Genomic DNA, 26,362 nt, shown 5'->3' on the forward strand with positions numbered 1-26,362 from the left:
CATCTTCCAGGTATTCTCTTCCCAGTGGGATGTGCCTGGAAATCCTCCAGAGGGAGGTGTCCAGGAGGAATCCTATTCAGCCACCTCAGCGGACTCGTTTTGATGCAGAGGAGCAGCGGCTTAGTTTACAAAAAGCTTCAGGTGTTCGTTGTGATTTAAGTGATGTTCAGCTGAATTTTGAAATAACAGGAATTCACAGAAGCAGCTGGAAATGCAAACATGTTTAGACTTTTAAAAACACTCTAAAACCATCATTTCTTCATGTCCGTCCCTAAAAACGATCAGGAGACTTTATGCACTGTGGAAGTTTTAATTGTGATAGAAGTTTGCAGTTTCCATGGAGACGATGAGGTTTCTTGGCACAAATACTAACAAAGAGGTGTTCAATTTTTCCCTCACCTGTCATCTCACACCAACTGTGTGCAGCTTCTTTTAATAAAACAGCAAACTAAAACAGTAAATATGAATAATCTGGTTATTTACAACCAAAGTAAATACAAATGTAGGATTTTGGTTTAAATGTTGAAACTTTAAGTCACGCCGGAGTTCTCAAACCCAGAGATTTTTGATTTCGATCACTTCTCACATATAAAAGCCAAACATCTTCCTTCCTTCTATGTTTTAAATTATTCACCAAAATAAAATAAAAATAAATCTCTCAACACTCTGAAGCTGGTTAAGCTGTGAAGAGGTTGAAAGTTCACAGTTGCCAGAAACATCCTACTGTAAACGTGGGGTAGATGTAATAAAGCACACATTTTCATGTAGAAATGCACATTTATTTGTTTATTAAATATGCAGAAACTTCCTTAATATGATCATTTCTTTATTTATTAATAAAGTATCTGCCGCATCAGTACAATTAGAATATAGTCCTAAACTATAACAATAACAAATAATCCACCAGAATAATCAATCTGACGCAGTAATACAGTAGTGATTTGTATCGTTTGCATCAGTTTACATAAAAATAAACTAAAACTGAAAATGTCCAAACAAAGAGGCCCTCATTAAGATAACCATGTCAGGCTTGGCTGAGATTCTCCAAATTCCTCCAGATGTGAAATCCTCTGGCTGTTATTGATGTATGCTGGCCTCCTCGTTGTGGGATTGAATGTATGTGAACAGGAAACATGTCTGGTTTTTTTCATCTTCTGAGTGATTACGCTGTTCTCCAGGCCAACTGAAACAGTAAAAACACCATGAAAGTAAATGAATCCCTAAAGCAGCTCCGTGTTCCAGATGAATTATTAGTATTATTATTAGTAGTAGTGGTGGTTGTTTAGATATCAGATACATTTGCAACATGATGATTTTTTTTAACTAAAAAGGCTTCTGAATGTATTTTGCTTCCTGAAAAATTTGTAATAATGTCATCTAAGTCACTTTACAGGAAGTGTTAAAAGGAACCAAGCTCAAAAGAAATGTTAGGGTTGCTGCCAGTGGCTCATTACGGTCACCATGGTAACCGCATTCTTGTTTCACCTGCTCCCTGACAGGAATGCAAGCTGAAAACCAAACCTCAGACCAACTGTAACAGTTAAAAGATTATAATTTGGATTAAAACATCCCAGACTCACAGAACGAGCCCTACCGACTGCACTCGCAGGTGCAGCCAGGTAGTGCAATCAAGGTGTGCAAAGCCCGGCCAGTGAGAATACAGAGGGCCGTAACAACAGTCAAAGCTCGTTACTCCTCATTGATCCACATTTTGATGCCTCTGTAAAACCAGAATATCTCAGTAATCCTCCGTTTCCTGTTTTATGTTAACGTTCTCAGTGTAACATCATCTTGTGCGGGAACTTTTACTGTTGTGTGTTCTCAGAGCCCTTTGTGCTTTGTCATGCAAACCTCTACGCTGGATTACATTCTGCCTTTTTCCTGAAACCAATTTCTGCATGAAACTCTTGAAAACTGATATCTGGGAGAAAATGCGTGAACCTGTTATCTGTCCCAGTGTGCAATCACCTAGCGCCCTGACAAATGGTGCATGACAGCGCCATGTTTCTTTTTTTTACAGTTCCAGAGTGCTCTCTCTCTCTCTCTCTCTCTCTCTCTCTCTCTCTCTCTCTCTCTCTCTCTCTCTCTCTCTCTCTCTGCCTGTTTCCCACTCTCAGCCCTAATAATAAATAGGCCTCACGGGTCTTTGCAACTGCTTATCGCTGCTGCCCCATAATCTGACACAGACATTTGCCATGGCCGACATTTACACAGAAGAACGCGGTGAGCATTCCTCCCTCTCATCTGCGTAAATCTGACTGATGCAGTGACCAAATCGTAAAGCTTCACTCAGGAATGATGGGGTCATGCAAAGGTCAATCTCTCACAGGTCATTGTTTCAGCTGACAGCTCATAGATCCCTCCTACAGCAGCTGAAACAGCTTTAATTAACTGAAAGTTGACTCTTAATACATTTCATAACCTTTGATGATTAAGATGCACATGAAGGAACTTTGCATGGTGATGCTGCGTAACCATAGCAACTACTTCACTGCTGCCAGAGTTAACAAGGTCAGTGGACTTCATATTTAAATAGAAGAAGAACTGTAAACATTTAAGACTGAAAATTGAAATTTTAATAATAAATTTTTGTGTTTAAAATAACAGTAACAGTAACAAAGAAGGCCCTTACCTTCCTGTAGATCCTCCACTAGAGGGTAGTAGAAATGTACAAGACTGGATATGGCAGATTTCTGATGAAGGTACTAATACAGACATATTCCATGCTTTAAGGCCATAACCACCAGTGGTTTGATGTGAAATAGCAAAAACTGTGAGGGTTAGTGTTTATTTATTGCCTGTAAAGGTAAAACAGCCCTTAATTTGTAGAATGTTTTAGAAAAATATGTCTATAACTTATTAAAAATGTCTAGTTTGCAATGGTCGGTGGTTTAAAGATGTTTTAAAAATTTAGAAGTGTAAACTTGTTTGTTAAAAAAAGAGTAGACTGTTGCTTTTTTAACTTTTTTTAAGACCTTTTTTAGTAATTTGTCAGTTAAAAATACTTTTTAAAGGGGATATACAATGCAAAACTTACCTGTAGCGATCTCCGCTACCAACGGGGCGTGGCACGTACAAACACACACTCACACCGGCAGTCTAGACTCAACTCCTTTATTTAACGAGCTGCTGTCCTCGCTCTCACAGCCTCTCCAGCAGATTCCTCTCCACAGTTCTGTCTCCGTGTTTCTCATCTCGTCTCCTTCTTCCTGGTACCTTGCATCTTTCTAGAGAGCATCCTCCCGCGACTCCACCTGTATTTGTAGACATCCGGTTGATTAGAGCTGCACGCCAGCTGTGTCCAGCCGTGTTCCTGCGGACACACCTGCTCCTCCCTCTCAGACGCAGGCAACCTGGCGCTCCACCACATTACCTTTTACATCCGTTTGTGCTGCCACGTGGGACTCTACTGTCTCTGTAAACACTCTAAACGTGAAAAAAACCTGTTCACCATTTTCTGCCAGTATTTGGTTTTAGGTATTATGTGCTTTAAATAAGCCCTTTCAAAAAGTCTCCATTTGTGATGTCACAAATGAAGAATTTAGAGTAGAACCTCTTTTCACATGCAATAAAGAACTGCAGCTGGTGGAACAGCTGCTCTACTCTGAACCCCTCCCAGATATTGGAGCTTCTCAGCTTATAGCAGCCTGAGCAGGGTGGGCATGGCCAACTGCAGCTCTCAGTGACAGAGACCTGAGACGGCTCATTCTGGAAGGGACTGAAACTGGTGAGAATAAGGCGGAGGTGGATTTAGAGCAAATAACTTAATAAACATGTTTTTATTGAACATAGAATTATTATAACTTTTTAGTTAGTCCTCTTTAAAGTTACTCATAACTATTGACCATGTTCTGTCTTTATGCCTGGGGCTTCACAGACTCTCGCATTAGCACATTTATCTCAAATTTAATTCCCAGCTAACAATTTTATCTGAACCTCCAGGAGTTCACGTAGAATATAAATAAACTTTCTCAAATTCACGTTTTATATTCCTCTCTAATATAAATTAGCGGCAATAGGGATATTAAAAGTGATACAGCAGAAAGATTAATTAAATTAATTAAGATTTTATGTAATCAAAGTCAAAGCTGCATAACTCATGATTTCTGCTCAGCACTGGGAGCTTCACAGCTATAAACAGCGAGGAACCAGAGCTCAGTCAACAAGTTTATTCATAACATTTTAATTTATAGGATTGTTACGAACAAACCATGCATCTGACTTTGGATTTCACCACAAGTATGTCAAGTATTGTCTGCTTTCTAAAAGCACAAACATGTTTGGTAATGTTATTTTTCACCATGCCTGTTTCTGTTCTTAAATAAAAAACAAAGGACTAAAACAAGAATGATCTTTTTTATTCATTTATGTTAATAATAGATGATAAATCGGTCTGTTCTCTGCTTTATTTCATCACTTTAAATCCTGTAAAACCATAAACATGTAGCACAAGCAAGCCCCCATAATACTGGTATGAAATTGAGTCAAACTCGGAAGTACCAAAAATTGCAGTTCCACCCTCATCCACTGGGGGCTGGTGTCAGAAGGCGAGCAAATCCTCATTGACTCCCATGTTAAAAATACCAATTTCACAGCAGAAATAAACATGTTTACAGCCTGGTACCAAAACATGTTTTTGTTTAAATGATCTAGTTTATACTCATGACAACTCTGAGGGGGTGACTTTTTTCTCACTCTTCTGTTTAAGTGTATTAAAAGCCTAAAATTCTGTATAATTAATGAGCATCAGACCCGCGTGACCGCAGCGGTAGCGGGGAAAGGCCTCAACCTGAGCCTCGGTCTCGCCTTAAAACTGTTCTGTGATTTTTGTCTCTCAACTTAGACCATTAGATGTAGCGCTTGTGCGTTCATTTTGGATAGTATTTGTGCAATTGTTGGACAAAATGGCTTGCTGTGGTATTAACTGCACTAATAGAGCGTCCAAGTAGTCTCCACCTCATTTTTTTCGGTAAGTAAAATTATATTTATGTATTTTAGGTCACTGCCGCTGTTGCACTAGCTGAGCTTAAATTTTAACATGTACTGTTTAATCATGAAATTTAGCAGCAGCTCGGCGCATCTCTGATCGCAACGGCGCCTGTCTGCTGCGTGGGATGCCCTCTTGTGGAGCTCTCGGGAGACCTCTGTGTTCTACTCAGTTTTACCCAGCGGTCAGCTTGGCGTATCTCTGACTCAGAAGCACCGGTTTTGTGCACAGTAAACTCCGGTTGTAGCTAGGTAGCTACCTCCGTTAGCTTAGCTCCCACCTCCACGTTAGCTTTGGGTTAGCTTGTAGCTACATCGCTTCAGTTCGACGGGTGTTGTCATTTGATCCCAGCCTTACAGTCCCACCCTCAGCTCCACCTCTTTTCCCTTTTTTGGAATTGTCCGGGCTTGTCGGAACCTGTGACACGGTCAAAAAGGTGGTGGTGGGAACCGCCCACTTTGGCACAAAAACTTATAATTGGAGTCTATGGACACAAATTGTCCAGTATATATGTTGATGGGCACAAGACACAAATGTATGATATATGAAAATAACCAATGCATTTGATCAACTAAGACTTTATTTAATGTTTAATATTAAATACTCAACAACAAATTGTACTAAAAGTAACCCTCTAATTCAGACAAAACACCTGAAGAGTTAAAATTATTTAATCAAATTTATAACCTTAAACCTTTAAAACTGAAGGGCCAAGATCTACTTGACGCTTTAAAATGAAAGCATTGATTGTAATGAGATGATTTAGATTCTTTTTCATTTTTAGAGTTAGAAATAGAATGAATGAATTAAGAAACACTATAAACTAGAAAATGATCTTTTCCAGGACAATTATATAGAAAGAAATTCAATAAATTACCAATTTACAGGTGAAAGTTGCATTTAAAACTACATTATTCAACTATTAATTCATAACTTTCAGAAATAACAAACAATAATGATTACTATTTAAAATGTGATGATTTTTATGCTACAGATGTCCCAAAATGTAATAAATTCCAATAAATGTGCAAAACGTCTTTGCACATTTGCAGAAATTTGGCAAAAATTTAGGTAAAAACCCTGGTTCCTCGATAGTTTTTATTTTTTATTTTTTTGCATTTATTCCTAAAACTCCCCCTTTAAACCATGACCTAACCCTTGGTCTCAGTTACAAGGAGCCACATGTGGCCCCGGAGCCTCAGATGGCAGACCCCTGCTTTAAACAGAGTCATCTCAGAAAACAGAAATTCACACAGACTGAGGCATCTTTATGGTTTGGGCTGTCAGACATAAAGCTTTAATTTACAGAACAAACAACATACATGTGAGTAATTTACATGCCTTCTGTAATCACTAACATGTGAGCAAACCTTTAAGCCGCTGTTGTGTAATCAGTGTGTATCCTGTTTCACCATAAAGTCTTTAACTTATTAAGGAAATTGCTGCTAATTTAAGGACTTTTTTTCATGTATGAATGTTTTTAAATCCTCCCGGCTGTGCCCCCTCCCCCCACTCCTAAGAGTCCATTTCTCTTTTCTCCTCCTTCCTTCTCCTTCTTCTCAGGTCATGGCTCATAAATAAGAACCCCTATGTCCTGCATCCTGTGCTGTGAAAGCTAGCTCGACGTGGCTGTCAGGATGTTTTGTCCGTTGCTACGCCCCTCACAGTTCTTCCCATTTCTGAGGGGAGTCCTGGGCTGTGGCTCAATCAGTTGAGTTTTTATTAAGATGTGGCGATGGCGCTGCAGGTTGGAGCCACGCGAGGAAAGGGTGCGGCCGAGGCCCTTCAATCAGAGGCCCAACGCTAGATAAAGCAATTACAGCATCACTGCAGGGTGTGTGTGTGTTTCTGCTGCATAAAGGAAGCTGCAGTATTGGTTATCATGTAGCTATTATGGGGTATAGATGTGAGGACAAACAGGAGGGATTTTTAATGAATAGGAACCATGTGTCCTTTAATCTCCACTCGGACCCTCAGCAGACCGACGTGACGTTTAAAGATGAAAAACAAGAAGAAATTATGATTTTAATGTGAACTTTTAAAAATGCTTCCACTGGGAGAGATGTCAGAGTGAAAAATGCATATTGTTTTGTTTCATTCTGGCCTGAGATCAGAAGTTGCGTGTTATCTTTGTAATTGAGGAAACAAGAAAGTAAAGCATAGATTTATCTCAAGAGGTCCCACAGCACGCCAAAGCAACCAAACCTCCCTCCCACTCTGCAGCTGCTCCGCTACACACACTTCCTTAAATAGACTGTACGTTACATCTGTAAACAAGTCTTAAAAAGTACAGCTGCTTGCAGAAAAAGTGTCCCAATGTTTCTGCGATGTTATTAATGATTATCCAAATGAGCTCCAGAGTCTCACTGGAACGTGGATAATGCAAATGCAGATGGGAACCTGTCCACAACCTTTGACTTCTTTATTTTGTAATTTATATTTATACCATTTTGGAGTGATTACAGGTGCATTGTTATGTTGCAAATAGGGGTGGGAATTGAATGTGCTAATTACCATTAATTAATTCGAAAATAAAAAGGTTTAAAATTAATAGGGGGCTGGAAAAGTTTTGCATAACATTTAATGCACTATATATATCAATAAATATCATCAAGCTGCACCTCTAAAACCAAGACCATATAAACAGTTTTTGTACGTGCTCCAAACACAACTAAAAGGACAATTAAATAAATCATGACAAATTGCTCCTAATGCAGAAAAGAAAGGAAGAAAAAAAATGAACATTTAGGTTTTCTAGTTGGTAGAAAGCAGGTAAGCAGTGATTTTATAAATATGAACTTTATTATGCCAGGAGGGACAAGTGTACATGCAACACTCATCTTGTAATCCTAATCAGAACTTCCCCTGAACTCTACACTACACCTCTACACATATTAACTGTGCTCTGCTGCCATCTAGTGTTCGGCTTAGAAATATACTCTTTAAAGTGTGGGTATGTCATCTATGCCTCACTGACATAACTTTTTATTTTAAACAAATTGCTTGGGAACAAATTGTCTTGAACAATTAAAATGTGATTAATCAGGATTAATTCATTACAAATCCTCAAAGATTAATTAGATTAATTTTTCATCGAGTCCCACCCCTAGTTGGAAACTTTTTTTGAGATTTAGTTCACACACAGTTATTTCAAAGTAAAGAGCTGAAGACAAACAAAATGTGTGTTTTTAAAAGAATAATTTTTATTTTGAAAACATGTTTTTAAAGAGCAAGTTACCCCCAAAACAACATTTTTTTGATAAACTATATAAATGAGTGTCTAATCATGCTTTAGACATGTGTAGTCAATAATTTGGCATTTTATTGCATCTTAGTTAAAATTTAAATATTCTGCCTAAAATAGTCAGTGGTGCGCCCTCTTCAGGTAAAAACTCTGCACTACATTTGAATTTTGTGTTAGCTGGTACATTATGATGTCACAATGCCGCTGTGAGCCTGTGTAAGTGGCTCTGCCCTCTCAGTCTGCCATGCAACACCTCCTTGTGGCGCATTTTTCAAATAGGAAATTGGAGTCGAGTTAGACTCTGGTAGGGGGTGACTTGCTCTTCAACTTAGAGAGAGTTGGGTTTGTGATGCAGCTTGTAAAAGTAAAGTAAAATGCAGCAAAAAAAACTTCTCTTGGAGGCAAATATCTACTCATTTTATTAATAGCAAACAGTCGCTGCAACAGGTAAATAAACTGAGATGAATGCATGAACGAATGATCTAAGATCACCACGTTAAAGTTTTAGCATCTTCTCACATTCCTCTGCAGAAGCTTCTTGCTAATTTTCAGATTTATCTTGAATGACTGAAAAAGTCTAAAGGGTTTATGGATTTTGTGAATAAAATTTATTAAAATCCTCTTAAACAAAAAGGCAGAAACGTGATATGTGTTCTGTAAATTCTGACCCTGCCGAAAATCTAAAGAACACAACATAACACTTGATGCATTTTAAAAGTCTTTTAAACTTCAACTGGATTTTTCTAATTCCTATAAAACACATTTCATACATTTGGTCTGACTTTAACTGGATTTATTCTTTTCATCTGGACTCAAAAGGCTTGTTTTTCTCCTGAAGTTGGCCTGACTTCAGAGGGTCAGTTATGATGCATCTGTCAGGGAAAAGCACATAACTCTGTATCACATGTTGCACATATGGTTCAGCTCCCACAGTGTTTGTGGAGTACGCACACTCCCCTGTGCTCACACAGCTTTGACTGATGCCTGCTGCACATCCTGCAGTAACACGATAACCTCACGCTGCACTAAATCCTCCCCACACACCTGCTGAAGGTTCAAGTGCTGTCAGCTTCCTTCTCAGTCCATCAGCATCCAAGGACGGATGCAAAGCCTTGAGGAATGCCGAGCCCTGCTGAAAGAAGTCACGACTGACCAGTGAAATTTAGTTCTTCCTTCTTAAGTGAAATTTCTTTTCTTTTTTTTTGTGGGGATTTGAAAATATAACAGATGTTATCAGATTTGCGCCCAGTTGCAGCTTGAAGGATGTGCAGCACTATAGGGAAATAACTTAAATAGCGGGACGAGCCATCACAAACCAAACATGATGAGAGCTGGTGATTGTTGTTCCAACGGGCTGATTACCGGCCTGCGCAGGCTTCCCTCTGAGCGGGCTTATCAGGGTGTGCAACTGTTCCCCTCAGCCCCCGCCACAGGAAACGAGGGGTGGGGTACTTTCAGTGGGGTGTGGTGGAAGAGCAGCCTCAGGGGTGGAAAGAAGAAGCACCCACACTGACCATCCTCAGTCTTACATGAACCTTTTTAGTACCGCCATTGTTCAAGTCCACCTGGCCATGTTTATCTTCATCTTTTAAGCTCCACTGTGTTGTAAAAATGTTCAGGTCAAGCTACTTCCGCACAGAAACCACACGGGTGTGAAAGCATCCAGGATAAATGACTTTATCATCAGCGAGACCAAACATCATCTATGAAAGTCTTAATGGTTTATTTAAAAATGCTCTTACATCACAGAAAAGCTGCAGGACAGAAAGGATGAATGAATCAGAATAACTTAGATGTTTTACTACTGAACAGAACTCCTTTTCATACTGGGCGTCGTAAATCAGACCAGAATAATGAAGGCGTTCAACATGCGAGTCACTTTTGTAGAAGAATCCAAAAGCTGTCAACAAAACAAAAGATCCATTGGTTTACGAGAGCAGATCTGGGGTTTGTCTTCCGCACTCACAGATTTCTGTTTCCAATCATCCATCCAGGAATCCCCCAGACTCAGGAATTTAACTCCAAGTCTCCAACAAGAACCAAACTCTCAGATATCTTAAAGTTTGTGTGTTATTACACGTGAAAATAATAAAAGGCATACAAAACAAAGGCTTGTTCAACCAACAGTTGAAGTGGCAGTTTATATTTTTAAACATATGATCTGTTTTTTAAATGTCAATTGTAGTTTGTTTTTTCTTTTTGTGCAAAATATTTTAAAATAAAATTTAATTAAAGGTCTTTATTTGACTTTCATCTTGTATATAGTTAAAGGATTTTTTGGGGGACAAATCTTTTCTTTCACTAAATACTGTCCAAAAAAAGAAATCACCACCACCAGAAAAAAAAAATGGTGCACACGCTAATATTTTGTTGGACCACCTTTAGCTTTGATTAAGGCACACATTTGTGTGCATGAATATGTGTGTGAATGGGTGAATGACTGATTGTGTTGTGAAGCGCTTTGGGGGGCTGTAGAACCCTATGAACGCGCTGTACAAATACAGGCCATTTACCATCTACAGTCGCTGTGGCGTTGTTTCGATAAACTTCTGCAATGTCATCAGGTTTATCTCCATCCAGTGTTGCATTAATGTTTCACCAAGATCTTGCACTGATGACGGTAGAGTCTGACCGCTGCACAAAGCCTTCTCCAGCACATCCCAAAGTGTGAGGTCCTCATCACGCCCAACCCGCAACACCTGCGCATGATCTACTCCCCGCCTCACCATTGGACAACAGCCACAGCAAGACCAGTTAAATACTGCTTTCACTCACCACTCTGATGCTCAGGCCTAGTCCACACGTAGCCGGGTTTTTTTAAAGCAAATATCCGCCCCTCCAAAAACTTGCATCCACACCACCTCGTTTTGAAACTCTGTCCACACGTACCCGGATAAATACGTTGTTAAGGACATGCCAGACCTGTAGGCGGCAGTACTTCCCCTGTTCTTAACCTCGTCCTTCGTCTGTGGTCTTCCGCAAGGAGCAGTAATTCCACTTGCAAAAACAAACAAGCAAAAAGCGCTTGGACAATTGATAAAGCGAGAGCAGCTCTGAGGGCATCCATGCTGTCGGCTAGTGTAAACACAGGTCGCACACGTGATGTCAGCATTTTTTTGCCGCGGAAAGTGACGTTGCGGACCTTAAAACTCCGGTTTTGTCTGTCCACACGCAGACACCCAAAACGGAGAAAACGCAGATCTTCACTTTGGCCGGAGTTTTTAAAAAGATCCGTTTTCGTGTGAAAAAACTCAGTTTTCGTGTGAATGACAGGCCAAAACGTAGAAAAATATCTACGTTTTGGCAGATCCCCGGCTACGTGTGGACAGGGCCTCAGTCATCGTCTGTCCACGACAGAGCTCCTGATCCGTGTGTTCACGGATCCACAAATCTCAGACTAACAGTTTGCTTTACCAACTTGCTCCAGTTCCAACCCAGGCTCAGCCTTCCCCTCTCTCCATCCATCCCTAGCTCGACTCGCGCTCACAGGATCCCATCCTGTCCACCACCTGCTCCGCTCGCTCCTGCCGTCCTCTGCGTGTGGGTCTCACCAACGCTTCCCCATTCCTCGCCTCGTCGCTCTGCGAAACTGACACAAAGATTCTCAATGGCGTTAAGATCTGGGCTTTTTACTTTCTCAAGACAAAACACAAATGTTCAGATATTTTAATTATTTAGGATTTGGATCAAATCCCCAATTTTAGCATCGTTTTAATGGCTCCCACTGAGGCAGACGCCCTTTTTGATAAATCCTGGTTATCCTGACTCATCCCTTTAGTTATGCTGCTATCCTAATTCTGTCTTTGGGAAACGGGCCTCTGAGAAGACAAGAAGTAGACGTTCTGCTGCAGGTTTCTTCCTGTTAAGGAGGTTTCCTCTCCACTGTTGCCCTCGTACTTGTTCAGAATCAGGTTTGCATTGAACTGAAGCTTCAATCTCCAGGTTCCTTCATGTTGATGCAGTTTGACTAATCTGGCATTTTAAAATGGATTTAATTACACCTGAATCACATTTAATGCATCCTAATTTGAGTTGGACGTGGTGCTTTGAGATGACTTCTGTCGTGAACTCACGGTTCATGAATGAACCGGAGATTCCTGCTGATACGCTGCGGTCCGGAGTGAATGGAGCTGTAAACAAGAGGGGTTGTAAAATTTTTAACATGCAGTTTTTTTTATCCTTGCATCATCATCCTGCATGGAGCCTAGAGGAGAAGAAGAATTAAAAATAATCGGGAGCAGACTAAACAATGATGAACAGCTGAAAACAGGGACTAAAATTACCCGAGGGGTGATGAGACACAAGGAACAGGTGTGCTAATCACAGATTTAGGGTTGGTGTAACAATGAGAGAAAGGATTACAAAACAAAGCAGGAAACACATTTCAAAATCCAGTTCCAGGAAATACAAAAAATGCAGTCAGGAACACATTTCCTCCAACTTTTCCATCAAGAGGAGCTTCTTCTCTGTAGATTTCTTTTTCTATAACTAGAAGATTTTTACCTTTAGGAGGGAATTTTAGTTACAAATCAATAAATAAACTTCAATACTTTCACACGCCACTTAGTGCACCTTTGATCTCCCTTATTAGTCGTATCAGACTCGTGAGATTTGTGACAGGCGGGCCAAATTAATGGAGCATCAATCATTCATCAGGTCAGTTTTAAATCAACGCACGACATCAGATCTGTAATGTACGTTGCCTAATGGCACGTGGGAATCTAAGACAAAAGGAGCACATCTGAGCCTGATGGCTTGTTTATTTTCCACAAATCTGTGCTTTACGGCGGGGCCGTGAGTGAGGGGAGATAAATGGCCTAATGGCTTTCCTGGAATGTAAAGTTCACAGGGAGGCTAGATTGAAACTGATTTTTTGGGGCTGATAAAAGAGAAAAGCATTGCTCTTTTTTCTTTTATGTTCAAAGTTTGCCCATTTCTGAGGGCGAGAACCAGCCAACGCTTCTCTTTTCAGCAAAAACAACACCGTTTGATCGAGCTGCCAAACTGTTTCATGTAATAAAATAAACAAGAAAAGCTAAATTACAGAGTGGAAATAAGCCGTGTTGGTTGGAACACATCTTCACACATTTAGTGATAAAAATCCAGAAAAGTGTTGTTTTGTGTGCAAAGTGGAGAGAATAAGGTAAAATAAACACATTAACACCAACATGTGTTGTATTTTCTTCCTGCTGTGCTCCTATGACATCAGACTGGTTCTAGACACGATTCATCTTTATAAATGACGAGATACCGTTCCTCCAACTGATCACAACCTAAAGGACACAAGTGATGACTCAAATTTGCAATAAACTAAAAATAAAAAGTCCTCTTGTGAGCACTTATGCTCCTTTTTGAAGCTGCCATGCTGTTTTTAAACGTGCTTTATGAACACATTTGGTTTGGTTTGGAGAAATATAGGAAAACACAAGACCTTTGATGTGATTCAGTCTTTATCCATTTGTTGGTTTTTGCACCTGTTCAGGGTTTCAGAGTTGTTGTTGTTGTTTGTTTATGACATCAAGTCACAGACTGCAAAGACGAATACGCTAGAGTCAAGATGTTAATGATCGAGGATGTGCTTTTATAAATCAGAAGATGCCTCTTAAGAACGTGTGTGCATGTTTGTGAAAAAGAGCATGTTTTGTATGTTCGTTCTGTGTGATTCCTCAGATTCCATTGCTTGGTTCTTTTCCAAACGCAGCGTAGTAAAGATTTGTCCGCAGACAAACGGACCAGCGCCAACGTCGGTTATGCTCTGAGGAAGGCTACAGCGTTCGCTGAAACTTTGTCAGCTTAAAGGTAAAAATAAATCTTTACTACGCGTGTTTTGAAAAGAACCAAGCAATGGGATTAAAAAAAGAGGCTTAAGCCTACTCCTGAACATCTCCATCATAGGGGTTAGTTATTGGCAGAGGCTGCTCCAACTCTGAGCCACTGGGTCCAAACCAGGACTGTTATTACACATCCTAAAGCAAAAATGTCCGAACTTTTATTTGAAAAAGCCACACAGTTGGATTTATTTACTTGAAAAAACAAAGAGAAGGAAAAACTAAATCTGTCATTAATTAATTAATTAATTAATGACCAGTGGCTGTGGCAACTTTAAAAAAAGCACATCGGTGTTAGTAGAAAACATGGTGACACAAGGAATCCATTTATTAATGTTACTTAGTGCAGTATGTAACGTGATGAAGGAGCCATTCCTCAAGGTTATAATCCTCTAACCACAGTTCCATTTGACACAGCGCCAGAGTGCATGAAACAGCCTCAAGGTCATGCATTCGCTTCTAAACTGTTTACTTTCCAGCAATGGAGACAGAAGATGTAGACTTGTCACGTTGAGAGGATGGTTTGGACCAAAAATGCAGCAACCCAGGATGACACAAGGCAGAAGTGGACATGAAGTAAGAATCCTTTTATTCAGGAGACTGGGCATAAATCCAAAAGCAACACTGGCAAAAGGCAAAACAGAAGCTCTTTCATGAGCAAGCTCAGGAGAACACTTGAGACAGACAAAAACAACACTGACAACGACAATGGACCGACAAGAACAATGAGACAAGGAGAGGTTTTATACACTGGGGCTGGAGTGATAGGAGACGAGGAGCAGGTGTGTGGAGAACTGGCACAGGTGAAATCACTAATGAGGAGAGGAGTAGAGCAGGACACCAGACCTGACTGGGAAGGACAAACAAGCACACACACACACATACACATACTGACACACACATAAACTCACACACACACATATACTGAGCTGGGGAACACGAAGCTGGAGCTACAACTAGAGGGGCTGAGGATGACTGGATGACACAGGACCTGGGAGGAATAATTTTAAAGGGCTACGACATAAGACACATAACAGAGATGCAGACAAAGGACACATGAGGGCACCATGAAACACAGAAGGGAAACTAGAGAGGATGGAGAAACATCAGCAGACACATAAAGGAGGGGGCAGACGCAGACCATGACAAGACCCTTTTCTTTTATCGGATCAAAGAACTCTATTTTCAATAAAGCTAATCAAAACAACTGTTAGTCAATAATACAATGTGACCGATCTGTGAAATCACAATATTATGATTAATATGTTTTAATAAGTAAATGACTTATTCTAGTCACTAGACACCCTGATACACTAAGGTAAATAATCGCATGACACATTGCTGTTGCTGATCCAGTCAGAACCTTCCTAGTCTGAAGCGTGGCAGAGTCTCTGTGGTGTTTATTAAATCTGTCAGCTTTGATTCGTCCAGAATCAAAAACATCCAGATTAATAAAACAGTTCCAACGCCATCTTAAGTTCAGTATTCAAGATCCCCTGAAGTTCACCGCATGTTAAGTGAAGTATGGACAGGCCATCTGTACTTTTCTTTCTAAGCTGAGAACCATCAAGTTGGGAAAATTCCGTTGTTACCAACCAAGCAACGGTACCTTTCAAAATTAAAGCTGAACTAGCTGACCCAAGGAGGGTCCCCTTTTGACGCTGTGAACCACCTGTCACTTTTTACCTGGAGACAATCCAAGGACTAGTTTGTCGTGCTGTGACGCTGCACCATTGGCTCCAGTACCGGCAGGAAGGTCCGAGGACCTGGCATTCTGGATCCATCGTGGAGGTCTCACTGAGGGTATGTGGATGCGACAAAATGGCGTCTCATGTGTTTATGACTACGAGTCTCAAACTCTGATCAGTTAGGAGCAAAACATCATCTCCCACTCAGACTTTGTTTCTCCGGATGCGAAGGTTCTGAATTTAACATCATTCACACACACCAACCACCTCACACTTCATTCCAACAGAACATCCATCATTAGAGAGTTAGTCTTGTTAAATTGTTTAAAATCATTTAGTAATAAACTTCCTGAAACGTTTGAAAGTCTCTCTCTCTTCTCTTGTCTCTCAGCTAAAGCAAAGTGTTATTAGAAAGTCCCTGTAATAAAAAGATCCAATCTTCTGATTTAAATAACCCAGGGTCCGTAAGATGGGATTCATACTAGATATGAATCTTTACTGTCTTATGGTCCTTAATTAAATGTAATTCTAATCCATTACATTAATCATTAATAAACAAAGGGTCCCTTTATTAGCATTTCCGTTACTGTTGTCTATTAAGTGTCCTTAAGTTAAGGACAAAGGGCCGAGGGCGGTGTTAGTAATGTATTACATAATGTGGTCAAGCAGTTGTTAATACATTATTTATTAGTTTATTAATGCTTAATAATGCACTAGGTAATGTTATTAAAGGGACCCTTATTGTAACGTGGTGCCTGTGTACGGCAGACTCGCCTCTGTCAGTGTGCCCCAGGGCAGCTGTGGCTATAATGTAGCTCATCAACACCAGCATGTACTCAACACCAGCATGTAAATGGGTGAATGACTGACAGTGTTGTAAAGCACCTTGGGGGGTTCCATGACTCTAAAAGGCGCTATATCAAAAACGGGCCATTTAACATTTAACATTTAACGTGTTACAGAAAACATTTTATTGTCCACTGAGGGAATAACGTTTCAGAACCAGCTGATTACTCTCCGCATTTGGAAATAATTCCCCAAAAGGCCTGGGAAAACCTTCACTATTCCCAGCTCCAAGACAAACAGAAAGCGTGTTGCTAGCTGTGATTAGCCGCCCCGCTCATTTGTAAAGCTCACGGCCTTCATCAAGGACCTCTAGCTGCAGGAAATTTGATGAGAGGCCTTTAAATTGTCAGCACAGTCGCTGTGGGAGACTCTCTTATGAGATCAGAATTTTAGGGCCGATCGAAGCCGACGTGAGATTGGATGGTTTCCAGTGGGAAAGGAAGTGGAAGGATCTAGATCATTTACTTAAGTAAGAGCACAAATATGAACTCACCAGGACACGTCATGCTTGTATAAGATCATCCTGCAGGACAGCCAATCAGCGTTCAAACTGCATAACAAAGAAAAAAACTAACTGTACTTCTGTTTTATTGGTATTTTATCAGCTGTTATTAAGGTTTTGGTGTAAACTTTACAGAATCCGCAGACTTCTGTGACACATTTAAGCGTTTATTTCTACTTGATTGCATCTGTTGTTCCTAACTTTACCATCAGCATGTGGTTTCACAACAGGTCCCTCCTCTCGCACATGCAGAGCCCTTGAGAAAACCGTTTGTAGTTATTTTTCACCACAGCAGACAGACGATGGTGAGAGCCTTAACTCTGATCTAACTGTAACGCACACCGTCTGCAGGGATCATGTGAGGAGTGACAATCTGCAGAGCTTCTATGAGCAGCACGAGACGGCTCACAGGCTGAGGAGAGGCTTCAGTTTCAGACTCTTTAAGGAGCGTCATATTTTTGTGCAGCTTTGTTCATTTAGTTATTAATTTGCATGTAGTCTTGTGTATTTCTGCAGCTGATTATTACTCCCATGCATCTCTTACATGCAGCTAAATGACAACAAATTAACCTAAAATCTGATTTTATGTGTTTATTTCACAATCAGATCATTTGTGGATTCATTTCCCCCAAACCTGACTTTCTTATTTGTTTTTAAATAAAACACTGGACTAGATTAATTGATAATACGAGTCAATTAGAAATCTGATTTGATTAGACATAAAGATATTATGGCATAAATGTTTAACAATGCGCTATCAACTCCCATCTAATAATTAGCGAGGGGCAAAATCCTGTTTTATGTCCAAATATAATTTAAAATTACATTGTGGAGCAGATTTTGGTGTAGAAGGATTGATAAGTCAACAGCTAGTGTGAGTGCAGCTAACACCAAAATGATTTGCAGTTTAAAGTCACATATTGGATATTCTCTGGTTATTTACCAGCAGCAGCTGAATGTAGCACTTCCTGTGCACCTACATGGAGCTGGTGCCTTTCTCCTGCTTTGATTGGATGAGAGTTGAGTTACAGCTCAATCAGTCTGGCAGGGTCACACGGAGGTGAACAACTGTGTGAGTGGGAGGAGGCTGAAGTACCAGAAGAAAACTCACACATGCATGGAGAAAACATGCAAACTCCACACAGAAAGGTTCCAGTAGAGGAGTTCATCCAGCTGCAAGGCAACAGCCTCCATCTAATGCAAAGGTGATAACGACCGAGGGTTAAATAATTAATAATCACATTCTTTTAGCTGATTAATATGGTGCAAATGGACACAACTCCTGAGATTTGCAGCTTAAATGTCATAAATTCTACATCAATGAGCCAATACACTCAGTTATTTTGTCTGATAATTTCAGGAATCCTGCCAGAATTGACCTCTGGATTCACTACAAGTGCTGTTTGTTACTACTAATCAGTGATAATGAGACACGTTTTGCTGGGAAAAGTCTTTCTGTTACTTTTGCAATAGAGTATCACTGATAATGATGAATTGCATTTGTTGAATGATAAAATTTTACAGCTAAACTTGCAGAATTGTCAGTCATTTACCTGCAAAATCTTTAAATATCAACGTTCTTACATGTAAAAAGAAAGAGAAGCATCTTCCAGCTGAAAGAAAAGGGACAATTTAAGTGAAAGTAAACTTTAAAAACCGGAGTGTTAAGTTGTCCTCTCATGACTGCCTGCTGGCTGGGTGTCATTGTGTTTCTCTCTGTCCTCACCACGGTCCACAGAGGAAACCCATCCCTCCTGAGCAAAGTGCACTTGGAGGGGGTGGGCGGGTGTTCACAACCGAGGCCCCAGTCCACTGCCATTGGTCGTGACAAAACCCGAACCCGTTTAAAACCAGCTGCCGCCTTCTTGCCCCCTTTTCACACAAACTCAAGCCCCAAATCCAGATAGTCCGGGAGGGACTGGCGCACTGAGGGCTGCTGAGAGACAACCAGAGCTGCTCCGAGGATGCCCGCGTACGCCACCAACATGAGGCTGAAGTTCCCCATCCTGGCCCTGATCCTGGAGATTATCACCATCATCCTGTATGCTGTGTTTGCCGTCTACGATGATGGGATTGGTCATGACAGCCACCATAATGCCACTGAAAGCAACCCCATGGAGCTCTATCCCAGTAAGTCTGCAACGGGGCTGCTTGGGGATTTTAACCGGAGTTATGAGTTAAAACATGAATCTTAAAACCAGAGAAAACATCAGCAACACCTCAGCTGTTTCCCTGACATGAGGTGATTAGTTATTTATTTAACTATTTCTTCTAATTGTGAGTTCCTCTTTCACAAGAAGGGCTCTTTCTCATCGAAGAATTAGAAGTTTTCTGAAACAGATCAGCTAAATTTAACAGTGTTTGCCTCCTTCTGGAAGTCAGACATCAAGCTGAGAAGTCGAAAGCCTCCTGCAGGAGAAAGTGTCATCTCTTGCACATGATTTGCATTTATTGTGACAAACGGGGAGACTTAGAGCGGTCAGCTGGAGCAGAGAAAATGCAGCTTTTGTGGCATCTAAAAGCTCATGTTTCAGGTGTTTCTTTGGTTCTTTTGTTTATTTTTTTACAGTTCGGCTGCTATTTGCATCTGAACAACTTATCAGTGTTGAGATAGTTGCAACCACAAACTGCTGCTTTACTGTATGTGTCTGCTGGTGGTTGGGTGGGGCAGGCGTGAGCCACGGAGATTAGTTTAGTGTCAAAATAGATAGAACATTTCAGCTGTCCTGCAAGAATCATTTAAAAAATTTATTTTAGCTTATTTTGGGTAAAATGAAATAAACGAGCATTTATTAAAGCAAATCTTGCTTTTAGATGCTTTTTGTTATCTCCAACATCCTTTTCTGCAGAAACTGTCACTCCATCTCTCCCAAAAAATAATTTTATTTCTCGACATGTCATTTTAAAAAGTTTGCAAACATTTCTGAGTGAAATGCATAATTATACAATAAACTACTGCTGCAAGATGTAAAAGACATAGTTGCTCTGCAAAAGTCCACCATCTAGCATGCAGGCATCTGTAATAATAATTACAAAATAAGACAAATGGACACAAGGTAATGAAGATTGATGATTAATATTGTGATTTTCTGTAATGATTCTGCACAAGTTTCTGATTTCATCATAACGAGGAGCTGACATGCAGAGTGAACTCATCAAAGGAAAGGTGAAGCATTTGCTGAAGCTTTTCAGTAACTCTACGTTGATTTTTTCTCTGCTTGCGTCACACCCCATCAATCGGCTCCACAGATGCTCCTCGGGGGGATTCTCTCCTGGCTTTGCTCACCCTCACGGTGCTACCAAACATCTGGGCATGCTGCCACTCACTGTGGCTGCTTTCCAGCTTCATATCTCCAGCATCCTCAAGCTCTCTGAGTCACCCTGCTGAGTTTAAAAGTATAAAAAAGAGTTTTTCTGCTCTGTGTGGCCACAAGCCCAATCAGATTGCTTCACTTTTAATGTGCTGCTGCACATGTTGTGCTTAGAGCTGATAAAGTTGAATATAAGATGGGATGCAGAGTTAAGAAGAATGATTCTGTCCAATCTAGAGGATTAATAGAATATGAACTATTAACCTCTGCTAAAAGCTCATAATGATGAAGATAAAAAGGAGATTGTTTTTAAATTCTGTTTGAGAACATTGGTATGGGTAAATTATTCCTCTCTTTTTGCAAATGCAACATGCACTATAGTTAAACACCTAATAAGTTTCCAGCTCCAGTTTCCTACTGGTTGAAAGTGAAATTACAATTGTAGTAAACAACCCTGCTGCAGCCTTCTTTAGCTAGTGCTAACAACGTGCTAACGCTAACACGACCCAACTGATACAAAAAAAAAACACGGAGTAAAAAGATCCACACTCTTGAACAAAAAATATTATCACATAGAAGTCCAGTAACAACAAAGCCAGGCCACCATCAGTCTTTGATTTCCGTCAAACTAGCATAGGCCACGCCGATGTTCACTCTGGTTTTAGCTCTTTGCTTCACCTCAGAAGACATTGCTCTTACTGCCATGATGCCAACAGAAAAAGCAAAAATCTTCTTTTGCTTTCTTGTTTTTTGACGATCATCAAACCAAAAAAAGCCAACTGCTAACCTTTATTTCAGCTACCAGCACAAAAAACAGCTACTGGCGTAAAGCAGGCAGAGATTTCACGCTTAAGTTCCTATACCCAAACCACAAAACTGTTAAGTGTTGTTTCTGGCCAGCAGAGGGCAGCGGAGTGCTGTCCATTGTGATGTTGGTGAAGTTTAGAGCTGAAGAACCACTGAAACAACTTTGTAAGGAACAGCTTAAAGTGTTTAAAACTCTTTAGTTGCTTTTAAACATCATCAAAACACTTTGGTCTCAGATGCACTTAGACTAGCTTGAAAGACGTAAACTCAGTTTCTCTGAATGGAAACCATACTATAACTGGTATAGTGACCAATGTCTAATTTATCGATATAAAATAGTAAATCTGTCATCATCAGCAGACTTTACGGTTGTAAATCACATATTATTCTTCAAAACAGACACAAAGAAAATAGGTGTTTGAGACAAACCATCATGCATGTTTGGTTTTATCAACCCACACACGTTTGCTTCCCATTTTTTGCACAACTTACCCAGTTTAAAGCCTCGTCGAATCATTAGAATCCATTTACAGGAATCAGAATAAGACTATGAAACACATTTTTTAAATCTTAAACAGCATTAAGCTACAGTGTCCTTGTATTTTCAGGCTTTGAGCAGGTTTGGTCAAATTTCACGTACAGAAAGTTGGATTAGCTGTTGTATCTAAGAAGAAAAGGAACCAAGGCTAAAAAAAAGGAGAGAAAAAAACCTTCCCTGATAGCGATTTTACAGTAGTGGTGTCCTGTCCAGACAATAGAAGATAAACTACATCAACTGCTCATCAAGACCAGAGGAAATTAGTGGCATTGTTCTTCCACTTGATGCATTTCCCACATGAGAAAGTCGTCATGTCAAGCTTAGAGGCTTTACGGAAGCACGAGTCCGACTTCCTGGCAAGATGATGAGTTCTAAAAGAAGAAAACAGACACAAAACAAAACTTCAGCTCTCAAAGAGCAATTAGTTAGTCGTATGTTCTTACAGTTGTTGCATGAAAAATGTGATGTGATCCATGTTCTCAGATAAGATCAGAGTTTCCTAGTTTGTCTGCTTATTGAAGACTTTAGACTCACATGCACTCTGACAGAATGGCATCCAGAGTCTGATTAGACTGCTTTCACGGCTCACGGACAAAGCAGTTCCTGTAACTGCTCAGTAACCACTAAAAGATACAGCAGGAAAAGCCGAGTTGAGAACCTCCCGTCTAATTGAAGGCAGCATTTTATTAAAATGTTCCGTCTGATTTAATTTCACGCCCTGGTTCAGCAGCAGCGGAAGTGACCTCTCTTCTCATCTTCTTAGTGTTTCAGGACGTCCACGTCATGATCTTCATCGGCTTCGGCTTCCTGATGACATTCCTGAAGAGATACGGCTTCAGCAGCGTGGGGGTCAACCTGCTCCTGGCCGCCTTCGGCCTGCAGTGGGGCCTCCTCATGCAGGGCATCTGGCACATGGACCATGGCAAGATTAAAGTCAACATCTTTAAGTATGAATTTGTCTGTCAGATGAATTTTGAGTGATGGGTCCAGTAAATGTAACTCTTTGATGTCATTTATAAAATCTCCCGTAGGATGATCAATGCGGACTTTAGCACGGCTACGGTCCTGATCTCCTTTGGTGCTGTTCTGGGTAAAACCAGCCCTGTGCAGCTCCTCATCATGACCATCCTGGAGATCACCATCTTCTCTATCAACGAGCATCTGGTGGCTAACATTCTGGAGGTGAGTTTGTAATAATATTTAATAAGACTGGTGAAGAAAAGCAGAAGTAGCTGTTTTTGTTTTGCTTTTCTTTCACAGGCTAATGATGTTGGAGCATCGATGATCATTCATGCTTTCGGGGCCTACTTCGGTCTCGCAGTGGCTCGAGTTCTTTACCGACCCAATTTAAGGAACGGACACGAGAACGAGGGATCTGTTTATCACTCTGATATGTTTGCTATGATTGGTAAGAGACCGTTACTTCACTAATTGGGTTACTAAGTGTTCTGATCAAAGCCACGAAGTAAAAAGATCCACACAAGTCCAGTAGCAACAAAGCCAGGTCACAATCAGTGTGTGATTTTGTAGCCTCCTTTAGCTCCCTCAAGTTAACGTAGGTTGCACCTATGGTCACTCTGGTTTCAGCTCTACTTTTACGTCCAGGCTCCGCCATGATTCTAACAAAAAAGAAATTTTTTTCTTCTAATGGTTTTATTTGACAGTTGGCTCACTGACAGAGCTAACTGCTAGCCTTTATATTAGCCACTGGCACAGTAAACAACAATTAAAGCAGGTAGATACCTCCCACTGGTGTTGCTGAGCCACAAAACCGTTAAGTGCACTTTCTGGTCAGCAGAGGGCGACAGAGTGCTTTCTAACATGAAGTTGTTCAAGTTTATGGCTCAAGAATCACTAAAACCAGTTTAAAAGCAATACCTTAAAGTGTTGCTTTAACATTTAAATTTTTTATTCATTAATTCTAATTTTTTTCATCTGTATTAATTTATTTGTGTGTTAATTTATTTATGCAATAACTTTGTTTTGGAGTTTTTCTGCCTTGAAGACTATACTGCAGTGTATTTAGACACTTATTTCGTTGTGCGTGTGCCACCAAGTGGACACAAACAGCTGTGCAGCTTCATGCTCAACCATGACTCATGTTCCACAGGAACCGTCTTCCTGTGGATGTTCTGGCCCAGTTTTAACTCGGCCATCGCTGATCCAGGCCTGCCTCAGCTCACCGCAGTGATCAACACCTACCTCTCCCTGGCCACCTGCGTGCTGTCCGCCTACGCCATCTCCAGTCTCGTGGAGCACAAAGGGAAACTGGACATGGTCGGTGCTCCTTCCCTCCAGGAATCTGGCCTCATCTAAAATTCAAACATCGGGTTCAAGCCCTGTTTTTGTGTCTGCAGGTTCACATTCAGAACGCCACTCTGGCTGGTGGTGTTGCAGTGGGAACTTGTGCCGACATGAACATTGATCCATTTGGAGCCATGCTGATTGGATTTATAGCTGGCATCATCTCCACCCTGGGATTCAAATATCTCTCTGTGAGTCCGCTTTTTTAGAAAAAGTCCAAATTTTAAGTTTAAACATAAGAAATGCACTTGAAAATTGGCCTGGTTCAGCAATGCATCTGAAAGCTAGCATTTATCATTGGTAGAATTGATTAATTAAAAGGACTTGGTTAATCAAACTATAGATTTTCAGTCAGGAGCAAACAGCATTTTTTTTTTTTTTTTTTTTTTGCTTCTTTGTAGCCCATCCTGGCCTCCAACCTGGGGATCCAGGACACCTGTGGAGTCCACAACCTGCACGGCATGCCGGGTATCCTGGGTGGACTGGCTGGCATCGTGGCTGTGGCTTTAGGAAAGAAGAACGGGTAAATCTCACGCCTGCAGACACACAGAAAACCCGTTTCTGCTGATGAACAGAAATTTTATTCTCTATTTGAATTTCAGCTCTGCGTCCATGCAAGCTGCAGCCTTGGCTTCATCCCTCGGGTTCGCTCTGATTGGAGGAGCCATCACAGGTGAGGGCTAAGCCTAATAAAAGTGCAACAAAAGAAAGTCACAACAATAAATTAATCAAACAATTTCCTCTTTGAGGCTTAATAATGAAGCTGCCCTTCTGGGGACAACCTCCGGACCAGAACTGCTACGATGACTCTCTTTACTGGGAGGTGAGAAATCCCACTCCTCATAAACGCCATCAGAAATGGAAGATGGGATATTTTATTAAGTTAGCACTTTTGGGGCTCGAGCATCAATCGGCTTCTGTTGCACGTTCACGTTGGTGATAATATTCTGCTCTGTGTCTTCAAGGTTCCTGAGGAAGAGGAGGAGAATGAAGGGAGCTTGGCTCCAGCAGATCCTTCCAAGAATAAAGCAGAAGCTTAAATGCCTGCAGAGTGAAGATGTCCTTCCTTTAAAGCTTCTGTTGTCAGTTACACTTTTGTGATTTGACAAAACAACACTTAAAACCACTCAGTTAATCTTTTGAAGAGCCTTACGTATAAATGTGTTACTATTTCCCCTCAGTGCCGTTTACATTTGTATTAATGGAGAAAATAACATTTGAATTGGAATTGTTTTGTTTTTAATCAAAGAAGCGTTTGATCAAAACAAAAAGAATAAACTCCATACCTTAGCAGCCCAAAAGGGGAAAGTTTTATAAGCTTTTCAATGAAATTATGTTATTTTAAACATTGCCCTAGCTTGTACGTTTCAGACTTTTTCTCGCAGGTGCAAACCAGCTGAGACAGACAGAAGCTTTGGTCTGTTACCTCACCGGAGCTCGCTCCTTGTGCATGAAATGCATCATAGCCAATAGACCTTAATATGATTTATCTTTACTACTTCCAAACATTTTCCCATCATTGTGAGGACACTTGTACAATTTTGCATGAGATTGCTGTTACTGAACACAAGATGTTTAACTGTGTTATTATTTCTTTTTTTGGAGCAAATGTATTTTTTACATGTACATACAGACAGGTTGATATGGTCAGTTTTGTCACCTCTAACATCTGGTACTGGATATTTTTTCAGTTATTTTCAACAGAAAAGCATCAATCTGGCCTCAATTGACAAAAACACTGTAGGATTACAGAAAAACTTCTGTCAAATCACACTTTAACGCAAAAACTAAAACTGTGTTCAAAACATAGAACTGAAAGATTGATGAAACTGACTACAAATAGACTACTTATAGGAAATTATTAAGTTTTTTTTAATGATTTGTGTTGCCAAGAACACTGAAACTCATCAGGATTTTTTACACAGTAGGCTTTTTTTGTTTTTGTTTGTATAAAATACAAATACTGTCATAATAAATGTGTTTTTGTACAACACTGCTGCTCATGTGTTGCTATTTATTTATAAGAGAGCTTCAACAATGACACACAAAAAACAAAGAATTACATCATATTTTTGTAGAAGCAATAAAGTTGTTTGTTTCCTTTCTTTTTGCCTCTTTTACTTGAAACGTGAGAAGCTCTAAGTTGAAGCTCTAATTTTCTCCAATAAAGTTGATTTCTTTGTTCCTTTTTTGCCTTGAACTTAAATATTTGAAACACAAACGTCACACTGGAAACTTAAATAGAATAAAAATTATAATTGTAAGATGTAAAAGTGGATTTTTCAGGTTGCAAATCCGTTTTAGACT

The 26,362-nt window shown here is 40.3% G+C and overlaps 1 protein-coding gene and 1 long non-coding RNA gene across 2 annotated transcripts; one reads left to right on the forward strand and one right to left on the reverse strand.

Moving 5' to 3' along the window:
- Positions 1-17,114: 17,114 nt before the first annotated feature.
- LOC139062530 (uncharacterized) lies at positions 17,115-18,291 on the reverse strand. The gene is made up of 3 exons (XR_011516073.1): positions 18,207-18,291; positions 18,039-18,098; positions 17,115-17,143 (listed from the first exon to the last, which is right to left on the reverse strand). It is a non-coding gene; the product is annotated as an uncharacterized lncRNA (long non-coding RNA).
- A 665-nt stretch (positions 18,292-18,956) lies between these two features.
- rhag (Rh associated glycoprotein) lies at positions 18,957-25,294 on the forward strand. Its single transcript, XM_015947447.3, has 10 exons — positions 18,957-19,225; positions 22,515-22,698; positions 22,783-22,933; positions 23,012-23,159; positions 23,862-24,028; positions 24,109-24,246; positions 24,457-24,578; positions 24,658-24,728; positions 24,805-24,878; positions 25,021-25,294. The coding sequence occupies exons 1-10, from the start codon at positions 19,060-19,062 to the stop codon at positions 25,093-25,095; spliced, it is 1,296 nt and encodes a 431-aa protein (XP_015802933.1). The 5' UTR covers positions 18,957-19,059; the 3' UTR covers positions 25,096-25,294.
- Positions 25,295-26,362: the final 1,068 nt, after the last annotated feature.

Source organism: Nothobranchius furzeri, chromosome 2 (assembly GCF_043380555.1).
Source record: "Nothobranchius furzeri strain GRZ-AD chromosome 2, NfurGRZ-RIMD1, whole genome shotgun sequence".
Classification (NCBI taxonomy): Eukaryota; Metazoa; Chordata; class Actinopteri; order Cyprinodontiformes; family Nothobranchiidae; genus Nothobranchius; species Nothobranchius furzeri.

Excerpts from the sequence above, each read along its gene's own strand:
- rhag (XM_015947447.3), top strand. The coding sequence starts at position 19,060 with ATGCCCGCGTACGCCACCAACATGAGGCTGAAGTTCCCCATCCTGGCC. Across the intron at positions 22,699-22,782 it reads ATTAAAGTCAACATCTTTAA|GATGATCAATGCGGACTTTA; the intron begins GTATGAATTTGT and ends AATCTCCCGTAG. Across the intron at positions 23,160-23,861 it reads TGATATGTTTGCTATGATTG|GAACCGTCTTCCTGTGGATG; the intron begins GTAAGAGACCGT and ends CATGTTCCACAG.